This window comes from Oncorhynchus tshawytscha, unplaced genomic scaffold (genome assembly GCF_018296145.1).
Source record: "Oncorhynchus tshawytscha isolate Ot180627B unplaced genomic scaffold, Otsh_v2.0 Un_contig_12116_pilon_pilon, whole genome shotgun sequence".
NCBI classification, from domain to species: Eukaryota; Metazoa; Chordata; class Actinopteri; order Salmoniformes; family Salmonidae; genus Oncorhynchus; species Oncorhynchus tshawytscha.
The window spans coordinates 135,001-147,500 of record NW_024609383.1 but is presented as its reverse complement, the minus strand read 5'-3'; the positions used below and the strand labels follow the sequence as shown (position 1 = coordinate 147,500).

At 46.6% G+C, this 12,500-nt stretch overlaps 1 protein-coding gene across 1 annotated transcript in view; it reads left to right on the top strand.

The window, feature by feature from the left end:
• LOC112242566 (kinesin-like protein KIF13A) overlaps positions 1-12,500 on the top strand; it is a gene marked incomplete at its 5' end in the record, with an annotated part of 72,451 nt that overhangs the window by 6,720 nt on the left and 53,231 nt on the right. Inside the window, 8 exon segments of the mRNA XM_042315077.1 lie at positions 1-87; positions 4,124-4,142; positions 4,145-4,257; positions 4,603-4,712; positions 5,637-5,751; positions 6,716-6,928; positions 7,078-7,188; positions 7,320-7,454. The exon segment at positions 1-87 is cut by the window's left edge and continues 1 nt beyond it. Of these exon segments, the coding sequence (XP_042171011.1) occupies positions 1-87; positions 4,124-4,142; positions 4,145-4,257; positions 4,603-4,712; positions 5,637-5,751; positions 6,716-6,928; positions 7,078-7,188; positions 7,320-7,454 (903 nt within the window).

Genomic DNA, 12,500 nt, shown 5'->3' with positions numbered 1-12,500 from the left:
AGTCGTCAGTCTCTGAAGGTCAGAGAGCACAAGGTTCTGGGTCCGTATGTGGACGGTCTGTCACAACTGGCGGTCACCAACTTTGAGGTGAGTACAGCTCCTTTAGAGCCGGGAGATGTCCACCTGGGTAGGAGAGGTAGAGACAGAGAGATGTCCACCTGGGTAGGTGAGTACATACAGCTCCTTTAGAGACAGGGAGATGCCCACCTGGGTAGGTGAGGTGGAGACAGGGAGATGTCCACCTGGGTAGGAGAGATGCTGGCAGGGAGATGCCCACCTGGGTAGGAGAGGTGGAGACAGGGAGATGCCCAGCTGGGTAGGAGAGGTGGAGACAGGGAGATGTCCACCTGGGTAGGTGAGGTGGAGACAGGGAGATGTCCACCTGGGTAGGAGAGATGCTGGCAGGGAGATGCCCACCTGGGTAGGTGAGGTGCTGACAGGCAGAGTACAGCACTTAGGCAAGGAAATAAAAGCCTCGCTCTGTGTCTCCAATATAATGAACATATGGTTTTGACAGCTATGCTACCTTCATCACAGTTTCATTTCATCACCCCTTTTACCATCACAGTCTCCAGGATTACCATAGAGAACGGCCCATTACTATAGAGAACTGTGTATTACCATAGAGAACTGTGTATTACTATAGAGAACTGTGTATTACCATAGAGAACGGCCCATTACCATAGAGAACTGTGTATTACTATAGAGAACTGCCCATTACCATAGAGCACTGTGTATTACCATAGAGAACTGTGTATTACTATAGAAAACTGTGTATTACCATAGAGAACAGTCCATGACCATAGAAAACTGTGTATTACCATAGAGAACTGTGTATTACCATAGAGAACTGTGTATTACTATAGAGAACTGTGTATTACCATAGAGAACGGCCCATTACCATAGAGCACTGTGTATTACCATAGAGAACTGTGTATTACTATAGAGAACTGTGTATTACCATAGAGAACGGCCCATTACCATAGAGAACTGTGTATTACCATAGAGAACTGTGTATTACCATAGAGAACTGTGTATTACCATAGAGAACTGTGTATTACCATAGAGAACGGCCCATTACCATAGAAAACTGTGTATTACCATAGAGAACTGTGTATTACTATAGTTAGAGAACTGTGTATTACCATAGAGAACTGTGTATTACCATAGAAAACTGTGTATTACCAGAGAGAATGGCCCATTACCATAGAGCACTGTGTATTACCATAGAGAACTGTGTATTACTATAGTTAGAACTGTGTATTACCATAGAGAACTGTGTATTACTATAGAGAACTGCCCATTACCATAGAAAACTGTGTATTACCATAGAGAACTGTGTATTACTATAGAGAACTCCATTACCATAGAAAACTGTGTATTACCATAGAGAACTGTGTATTACTATAGTTAGAACTGTGTATTACCATAGAGAACTGTGAGAACTGTGTATTACCACAGTCCATTACCATAGAAAACTGTGTATTACTATAGTTAGAGAACTGTGTATTACTATAGTTATTACTATAGTTAGAACTGTGTATTACCATAGAGAACTGTGTATTACTATAGAGAACTGTGTATTACCTGTGTATTACCATAGAGAATGGCCCATTACCATAGAGCACTGTGTATTACCATAGAGAACTGTGTATTACTATAGTTAGAGAACTGTGTATTACTATAGTTAGAGAACTGTGTATTACCATAGAGAACTGTGTATTACCATAGAGCACTGTGTATTACCATAGAGAACTGTGTATTACTATAGTTAGAACTGTGTATTACCATAGAGAACTGTGTATTACTATAGTTAGAGAACTGTGTATTACTATAGTTAGAGAACTGTGTATTACCATAGAGAACTGTGTATTACTATAGAGAACTGTGTATTACTATAGTTAGAGAACTGTGTATTACCATAGAGAACGGCCCATTACCATAGAAAACTGTGTATTACCATAGAGAACTGTGTATTACTATAGAGAACTGTGTATTACTATAGAGAACTGTGTATTACCATAGAGAACTGTGTATTACCATAGAGAACTGTGTATTACTATAGTTAGAGAACTGTGTATTACCATAGAGAACTGTGTATTACTATAGAGAACTGTGTATTACCATAGAGAATGGCCCATTACCATAGAGCACTGTGTATTACCATAGAGAACTGTGTATTACTATAGTTAGAGAACTGTGTATTACTATAGTTAGAGAACTGTGTATTACCATAGAGAACTGTGTATTACTATAGAGAACTGTGTATTACCATAGAGAACTGTGTATTACTATAGTTAGAGAACTGTGTATTACTATAGTTAGAGAACTGTGTATTACCATAGAGAACTGTGTATTACTATAGTTAGAGAACTGTGTATTACTATAGTTAGAGAACTGTGTATTACCATAGAGAACTGTGTATTACTATAGAGAACTGTGTATTACCATTGTGAACTGTGTATTACCATAGAGAACTGTGTATTACTATAGTTAGAGAACTGTGTATTGCTATAGAGAACTGTGTATTACTATAGAGAACTGTGTATTACCATAGAGAACTGTGTATTACTATATAGAACTGTGTATTACCATAGAGAACTGTGTATTACCATAGAGAACTGTGTATTACTATAGAGAACTGTGTATTACTATAGAGAACTGTGTATTACCATAGAGAACTGTGTATTACTATATAGAACTGTGTATTACCATAGAGAACTGTGTATTACCATAGAGAACTGTGTATTACCATAGAGAACTGTGTATTACTATAGAGAACTGTGTATTACCATAGAGAACTGTGTATTACCATAGATAACTGTGTATTACTATAGAGAACTGTGTATTACCATAGAGAACTGTGTATTACTATAGAGAACTGTGTATTACTATAGAGAACTGTGTATTACTATATAGAACTGTGTATTACTATAGAGAACTGTGTATTACCATAGAGAACTGTGTATTACTATATAGAACTGTGTATTACCATAGAGAACTGTGTATTACCATAGAGAACTGTGTATTACTATAGAGAACTGTGTATTACTATAGAGAACTGTGTATTACCATAGATAACTGTGTATTACTATAGAGAACTGTGTATTACCATAGAGAACTGTGTATTACTATAGTTAGTATTAGTCCCCTCCATCCATAGTCCCTCCATCCATAGTCCCCGCCATCCATAGTCCCCTCCATCCATAGTCCCCTCCATCCATAGTCCCCTCCATCCATAGTCCCCTCCATCCATAGTCCCCTCCATCCATAGTCTCCTCCATCCATAGTCTCCTCCATCCATAGTCCCCTCCATCCATAGTCCCCTCCATCCTTAGTCCCCTCCATCCTTAGTCCCTCCATCCATAGTCCCCTCCATCCATAGCCTCCTCCATCCATAGCCCCCTCCATCCATAGCCCCCTCCATCCATAGTCCCCTCCATCCATAGTCCCCTCCATCCATAGTCCCCTCCATCCATAGTCCCCTCCATCCATAGTCCCCTCCATCCATAGTCCCCTCCATCCTTAGTCCCTCCATCCTTAGTCCCTCCATCCATAGTCCCATCCATCCATAGCCCCCTCCATCCATAGCCCCCTCCATCCATAGCCCCCTCCATCCATAGCCCCCTCCATCCATAGCCCCCTCCATCCATAGCCCCTGTCAGTCATTCAGTCCACCCCACCGCTGCCTGCCTGCTATGACCCAGTTGAATGATCAGATGATGGCACTGAGCCACACGCTGATACGTCCTGAATGGGTTGTTATAGAGACTGCCTGTTTAAAACTATGCTGTGGACAGTACACAGACATCATTCTCTCTCTCTCTCTCTCTCTCTCTCTCTCTGTCTCTGTCTCTGTCTCTCTGTCTGTCTGTCTCTGTCTCTCTCTGTCTGTCTCTGTCTGTCTCTCTCTCTCCCCCTCCCCCTCCCCCACCCCTCTCTCTCTCTCTCCTCACTCTCTCTCTCTCTCCCTCACTCTGTCTCTCTCCCTCACTCTGTCTCTCTCTGTCTCTCTCTCTGTCTCTCTCCCCCTCCCCCACCCTCTCTCTCCCTCACTCTGACTCTCTCTCTCTCTCTCCCCCCCTCTCTCTCTCTCTCTCTCTCTCTCCCCCTCTCTTTGTAGGACATTGAGGTGTTGATGTCGGAGGGAATAAGTCGAGGACGGTGGCAGCCACCAATATGAATGAGGAGAGCAGTCGTTCCCACGCCGTTTTCAGCATCATCGTCACACAGACACTCTACGACCTGAAGTCTGGGGTCAGTGTCAGGGCTCACACACACACACACACACACACCACCACCATCATGTCATCCTTCAGAACTCACATCACCATTTTACTTTAAAAGACAAGGATTCTCTTAATGACCTGTTGTTAGAAAATACACAGGAATGTATCTTAACAACAGACAGTTTGTGTTATTACTGTTGTAATGAGAGGTTAAAGCTACTAACTACTATCATATTAATCTCTCTTCATTTGGTCTGTTTGGGGATTGTTTTTGTGTGTGTGTGTGTGTGTGTGTGTGTGTGTGTGTGTGTGTGTGTGTGTGTGTGTGTGTGTGTGTGTGTGTGTGTGTGTGTGTGTGTGTGTGTGTGTATAGAACTCAGGGGAGAAAGTGAGCAAGATGAGCCTGGTGGATCTGGCTGGTAGTGAGCGTGTGTCTAAAACTGGAGCTGCAGGGGAGAGGCTGAAGGAGAGCAAGATCAACAGGTAAGTCCTCCAGTTAACATCCAATACCTCTACTGGTTAACATCTGGCTGTTAACATAGTGTTAACAACCAATGTTAACATCCAATACCTCTACTGTTAACATCCAAACTGGAGCTGTCCCCTCCCAGGTTAACATCCAATACCTCTACTGTTAACATCCAATACCTCTACTGTTAACAACCAATACCTCTACTGTTTAGATGTCTGAACAACCAATACCTCTACTGGATGTCCCCTCCCCTTAACATCCAATACCTCTACTGGATGTCCCTCCCATTAACATCCAATACCTCTACTGTTAACATCAATACCTCTACTGGTTTAATGTCCCCCATTAACATCCAATTCTACTGTTAACATCCAATACCTCTACTGTTAACATCCAATACCTCTACTGTTAACATCCAATACCTCTACTGTTAACATCCAATACCTCTACTGTTAACATCCAATAACCTACTCTACTGTTAACATCCAATACCAACTACCTCTACTGTTAACATCAACAATACCTCTACTGTTAATACCTCTACTGTTAACATCCAATACCTCTACTGTTAACATCCAATACCTCTACTGTTAACATCCAATACCTCTACTGTTAACATCCAATACCTCTACTGTTAACATCCAATACCTCTACTGTTAACATCCAATACCTCTACTGTTTAGATGTTCAGTAAATGTAATGGATCATATGATGATAGTCACTGTAATACAGGAAGTAAACTTCTGCTGGTTTATGAAACTGTGAAATCCTTTTTTAGACATGTTTTATTGGTTGATGACTCTGATGCAAGACATGTATGTAAGGATATATCATGGAGGTATGTTGAGTGTCTTTCTCCCTGTGTGTGTGTGTGTGTGTGTGTGTGTCTCTGTGTGTGTCTCTGTGTGTGTGTGTGTGTGTGTGTGTGTGTGCAGGTCTCTTACCACACTGGGCTGTGTGATCTCTGCGCTGGCGGACCAGTCTGCAGGGAAGGGGGGGAAGAATAAGTTTGTTCCTTACAGAGACTCTGTCCTCACCTGGCTTCTCAAGGTCTGTACTAACACACACCTCCTATCACTCTGGTCCTAGCTGTACTGTCTATTGATCAGGGTACTAACACACCTCCTATCACTCTGGTCCTAGCTGTACTGTCTATTGATCAGGGTACTAACACACACCTCCTATCACTCTGGTCCTAGCTGTACTGTCTATTGATCAGGGTACTAACACACACCTCCTATCACTCTGGTCCTAGCTGTACTGTCTATTGATCAGGGTACTAACACACACCTCCTATCACTCTGGTCCTAGCTGTACTGTCTATTGATCAGGGTACTAACACACCCCTCCTATCACTCTGGTCCTAGCTGTACTGTCTATTGATCAGGGTACTAACACACCCCTCCTGTCACTCTGGTCCTAGCTGTACTGTCTATTGATCAGGGTACTAACACACCCCTCCTGTCACTCTGGTCCTAGTTGTACTGTCTATTGATCAGGGTACTAACACACCTCCTATCACTCTGGTCCTAGCTGTACTGTCTATTGATCAGGGTACTAACACACCTCCTATCACTCTGGTCCTAGCTGTACTGTCTATTGATCAGGGTACTAACACACCCCTCCTGTCACTCTGGTCCTAGCTGTACTGTCTATTGATCAGGAAACTAACACACCTCCTATCACTCTGGTCCTAGCTGTACTGTCTATTGATCAGGGTACCTACACACCTCCTATCACTCTGGTCCTAGCTGTACTGTCTATTGATCAGGGTACCTACACACCTCCTATCACTCTGGTCCTAGCTGTACTGTCTATTGATTATTGATCATAGGTGTGTATGTAGTAATGTAAGGAATATCAATAACAGTTCTTTCATATTCTCTTTCCACTGCTGTTACAGAAACAACTGCTGTACCAGCTCGTACTGTTCACATTCACCAACACTGAAGTCTACATTATAACTGTCTATCAATTCAACTGTTTGTTCCTATCCCTCCCTCGGTGTTGCCAGGACAACCTGGGTGGCAACAGTAAGACGTGTATGATCGCCACGGTGAGCCCAGCAGCTGATAACTACGAGGAGACGTTGTCCACGCTGCGTTACGCAGACCGCGCCAAGAGGATCGTCAACCACGCCGTGGTCAATGAAGACCCCAACGCACGGATCATCAGAGAGCTCCGGGAGGAAGTGGAGAAACTCAGAGTGCAGCTCTCTCAGGCTGAGGTAGGAGACACACAGAGGCACACACACACACCACACACACACACACGTACGTCCTGACTGGTCCGTCCTGGCTGGTCCGTCCTGGCTGGTCCGTCCTGACTGGTCCGTCCTGACTGGTCCGTGTGTGTCTCTGTGTGTCTATGTTCCAGTCTCTAAAGGCTCCAGAGCTGAAGGAGAGGCTTCAGGAGTCAGAGAAGCTGATCCAGGAGATGACCGTTACCTGGGAGCAGAAACTACGCAACACAGAGGAGATTGCTACGGTAACCTACACACTCACTCACATTCATTTAGCACATTCATATCACATGGAAGCTTCTGCATTCGGACTAAACCGTTGGTAGTAAATGTCTGTGCAGAGGTAAAATGACATATGTTTGTTGTATTTCCACAGGAGCGTCAGCAGCAGCTAGAGAGTATGGGGATCTCCCTGGAGACGTCTGGGATCAAAGTTGGAGATGACAAGTGCTTCCTGGTCAACCTGAACGCAGACCCCGCCCTCAATGAGCTGCTGGTCTACTACCTAAAGGTACACAACCACAACACCAACCGCAACACCAACCACAATCACAACACCAACCACAACACCAACCGCAACACCAACCACAACACCAACCCCAACCACAACACCAACCACAACACCGACCACAACTACAACCACAACACCAATCACAACACCAACCACAACCACAACAGCGACCACAGCTACAACCACAGCTACAAACCACAACAACAACCACAACAGCGACCACAACACCGACCACAACACCAACACCGACCACAACACCGACCACAACCACAATACCAACCACAACTACAACACCAACCACAACTACAACCACAACACCAACCACAACTACAACACCGACCACAACTACAACCACAACACCAACCACAACTACAACACCGACCACAACACCAGTACAGTAGACAGTACAGTAGGATGATGCTAGCCTGTAGTCTGTGTAGTAGACAGTACAGTAGGATGATGCTAGCCTGTAGTCTGTGTAGTAGACATTATAGTAGGATGATGCTAGCCTGTAGTCTGTGTAGTAGACATTACAGTAGGATGATGCTAGCCTGTAGTCTGTGTAGTAGACATTACAGTAGGATGATGCTAGCCTGTAGTCTGTGTAGTAGACAGTACAGTAGGATGATGCTAGCCTGTAGTCTGTGTAGTAGACAGTACAGTAGGATGATGCTAGCCTGTAGTCTGTGTAGTAGACAGTACAGTAGGATGATGCTAGCCTGTAGTCTGTGTAGTAGACATTATAGTAGGATGATGCTAGCCTGTAGTCTGTGTAGTAGACATTACAGTAGGATGATGCTAGCCTGTAGTCTGTGTAGTAGACAGTACAGTAGGATGATGCTAGCCTGTAGTCTGTGTAGTAGACAGTACAGTAGGATGATGCTAGCCTGTAGTCTGTGTAGTAGACAGTACAGTAGGATGATGCTAGCCTGTAGTCTGTGTAGTAGACAGTACAGTAGGATGATGCTAGCCTGTAATCTGTGTAGTAGACAGTACAGTAGGATGATGCTAGCCTGTAGTCTGTGTAGTAGACATTACAGTAGGATGATGCTAGCCTGTAGTCTGTGTAGTGGACATTACAGTAGGATGATGCTAGCCTGTAGTCTGTGTAGTAGACATTACAGTAGGATGATGCTAGCCTGTAGTCTGTGTAGTAGACATTACAGTAGGATGATGCTAGCCTGTAGTCTGTGTAGTAGACAGTACAGTAGGATGATGCTAGCCTGTAGTCTGTGTAGTAGACATTACAGTAGGATGATGCTAGCCTGTAGTCTGTGTAGTAGACATTACAGTAGGATGATGCTAGCCTGTAGTCTGTGTAGTAGACATTACAGTAGGATGATGCTAGCCTGTAGTCTGTGTAGTAGACAGTACAGTAGGATGATGCTAGCCTGTAGTCTGTGTAGTAGACAGTACAGTAGGATGATGCTAGCCTGTAGTCTGTGTAGTAGACAGTACAGTAGGATGATGCTAGCCTGTAGTCTGTGTAGTAGACAGTACAGTAGGATGATGCTAGCCTGTAGTCTGTGTAGTAGACAGTACAGTAGGAGATGCTAGCCTGTAGTCTGTGTAGTAGACATTACAGTAGGATGATGCTAGCCTGTAGTCTGTGTAGTAGACATTACAGTAGGATGATGCTAGCCTGTAGTCTGTGTAGTAGACATTACAGTAGGATGATGCTAGCCTGTAGTCTGTGTAGTAGACATTACAGTAGGATGATGCTAGCCTGTAGTCTGTGTAGTAGACATTACAGTAGGATGATGCTAGCCTGTAGTCTGTGTAGTAGACATTACAGTAGGATGATGCTAGCCTGTAGTCTGTGTAGTAGACATTACAGTAGGATGATGCTAGCCTGTAGTCTGTGTAGTAGACAGTACAGTAGGATGATGCTAGCCTGTAGTCTGTGTAGTAGACATTACAGTAGGATGATGCTAGCCTGTAGTCTGTGTAGTAGACATTACAGTAGGATGATGCTAGCCTGTAGTCTGTGTAGTGGACATTACAGTAGGATGAGCTCCTGTAGTCTGTGTAGTAGACAGTACAGTAGGATGATGCTAGCCTGTAGTCTGTGTAGTAGACATTACAGTAGGATGATGCTAGCCTGTAGTCTGTGTAGTAGACAGTACAGTAGGATGATGCTAGCCTGTAGTCTGTGTAGTAGACATTACAGTAGGATGATGCTAGCCTGTAGTCTGTGTAGTAGACAGTACAGTAGGATGATGCTAGCCTGTAGTCTGTGTAGTAGACATTACAGTAGGATGATGCTAGCCTGTAGTCTGTGTAGTGGACAGTACAGTAGGATGATGCTAGCCTGTAGTCTGTGTAGTAGACAGTACAGTAGGATGATGCTAGCCTGTAGTCTGTGTAGTGGACATTACAGTAGGATGATGCTAGCCTGTAGTCTGTGTAGTAGACAGTACAGTAGGATGATGCTAGCCTGTAGTCTGTGTAGTAGACAGTACAGTAGGATGATGCTAGCCTGTAGTCTGTGTAGTAGACATTACAGTAGGATGATGCTAGCCTGTAGTCTGTGTAGTAGACAGTACAGTAGGATGATGCTAGCCTGTAGTCTGTGTAGTAGACATTACAGTAGGATGATGCTAGCCTGTAGTCTGTGTAGTGGACAGTACAGTAGGATGATGCTAGCCTGTAGTCTGTGTAGTGGACATTACAGTAGGATGATGCTAGCCTGTAGTCTGTGTAGTAGACATTACAGTAGGATGATGCTAGCCTGTAGTCTGTGTAGTAGACATTACAGTAGGATGATGCTAGCCTGTAGTCTGTGTAGTGGACATTACAGTAGGATGATGCTAGCCTGTAGTCTGTGTAGTAGACAGTACAGTAGGATGATGCTAGCCTGTAGTCTGTGTAGTAGACATTACAGTAGGATGATGCTAGCCTGTAGTCTGTGTAGTAGACATTACAGTAGGATGATGCTAGCCTGTAGTCTGTGTAGTAGACATTACAGTAGGATGATGCTAGCCTGTAGTCTGTGTAGTAGACATTACAGTAGGATGATGCTAGCCTGTAGTCTGTGTAGTAGACATTACAGTAGGATGATGCTAGCCTGTAGTCTGTGTAGTGGACACCAGATATATATATTTAGAGAATATTGTAGACATTCACTTACATAGCAATGTTAAAATATACACCATGTATTGTTAATGGGGAACTAACATGGCTTTACAAATGAATAAAGTGAGTTGTGTCATGTAAATGCATCATAATGCAGGAACTCTCTAACTACAGGGCTCTGGTTCACACTGCAATAGGATGACGCTATGAGAACACAGGAAAGGAAAGGGAGTGGACACATAGTCACAGCGCAGACAGACAGCTGGCTCAGTGGCTGAGAGGAACAGAGAGAGACTGAGGCTGAGTCCCAAACAGAGCCCTATGTACTATACTGTATAGGGGGAGAGAGACAGAGCAGAGAGGCATTGAGAGAGAGCAGGGTGGGGCAGACAGAGAGCAGAGGGGCAGAGAGAGAGAGACAGAGAGCAGAGGGGCAGAGAGAGAGAGAGGGGGCAGGGCAGAGAGGCAGAGAGCAGGGGCAGAGAGAGAGCAGAGGGGCAGAGAGAGAGAGCAGAGGGGCAGGGTGAGAGAGAGAGCAGAGGGGCAGGGTGAGAGAGCAGAGGGGCAGGGTGAGAGAGAGACAGAGCAGAGGGGCAGAGAGAGAGGGCAGGGTGAGAGAGAGAGGGGGCAGTGAGAGAGAGCAGAGGGGCAGGAGAGAGAGACAGAGCAGAGGGGCAGAGCAGAGGGGCAGCAGGGAGAGAGAGCAGAGGGGCAGGGAGAGAGAGCAGAGGGGCAGAGAGAGAGAGCAGAGGGGCAGGGAGAGAGCAGAGGGGCAGAGAGAGCAGAGGGGCAGGGAGAGAGAGAGACAGAGCAGAGGGGCAGAGAGAGAGGGCAGGGTGAGGGCAGTGAGCAGAGGGGCAGGGAGAGAGAGCAGAGGGGCAGGGAGAGGGGCAGAGAGAGAGAGCAGAGGGGCAGAGGGGCAGAGGAGGGGCAGGGAGAGAGAGAGACAGAGGGGGCAGGGAGAGAGAGCAGAGGGGCAGAGGGAGGGGAGAGAGAGACAGGGCAGAGGGGCAGAGAGCAGAGGGGCAGGGAGAGAGAGTGAGGCAGGGTGAGAGGAGACAGAGAGCAGAGGGGCAGGAGCAGAGGGGCAGGGAGAGAGAGAGGGGCAGGGTGGAGAGAGGACAGAGAGAGAGGGGCAGAGAGCAGAGGGGCAGAGAGAGCAGAGGGGCAGGGAGAGAGAGAGAGGGCAGCAGAGGGGCAGGACAGAGAGAGGGGCAGAGGGGCAGGGAGAGAGAGAGAGAGCAGAGGGGAGAGAGAGAGAGAGCAGAGGGGCAGGGAGAGAGGGAGAGAGAGAGAGAGGGGCAGGGGAGGAGAGAGACAGAGAGCAGAGGGGCAGGGAGAGAGAGCAGAGGGGCAGGGAGAGAGAGAGGAGAGGGGCAGAGGGAGGGGCAGGGAGAGAGAGAGAGCAGAGGGGCAGAGAGAGAGCAGAGGGGCAGGGAGAGAGAGCAGAGGGGCAGGGAGAGAGAGCAGAGGGGGGCAGGGAGAGAGAGCAGAGGGGCAGAGAGGGCAGAGGGGCAGGGAGAGAGAGCAGAGGGGCAGGGAGGAGAGCAGGGGGCAGGGAGAGAGAGCAGAGGGGCAGGGAGAGAGAGCAGAGGGGCAGGGAGAGAGAGCAGAGGGGCAGGGAGAGAGAGCAGAGCAGGGAGGAGGCAGCAGGGGGCAGGGAGAGAGCGAGCAGAGGGGCAGGGAGAGAGAGAGCAGAGGGGCAGGGAGAGAGAGAGCAGAGGGGCAGGGAGCAGAGGGACAGGGGGCAGGGAGGGGAGAGAGGAGGGGCAGGAGGGGAGCTGAGCAGAGGGGCAGGGAGAGAGAGCAGCAGAGGGGCAGGGAGAGAGAGCAGAGGGACAGGAGAGAGAGTAGGGAGAGAGTAGTAGAGCCTCCTTCGTGCCTACAGAACAACAGGTCTGTGTCTGGGCCCCGGCCTGGACAGCTAGCCTGCCCTGCATACCAGTGTGTGGAATGACACCCACACACACA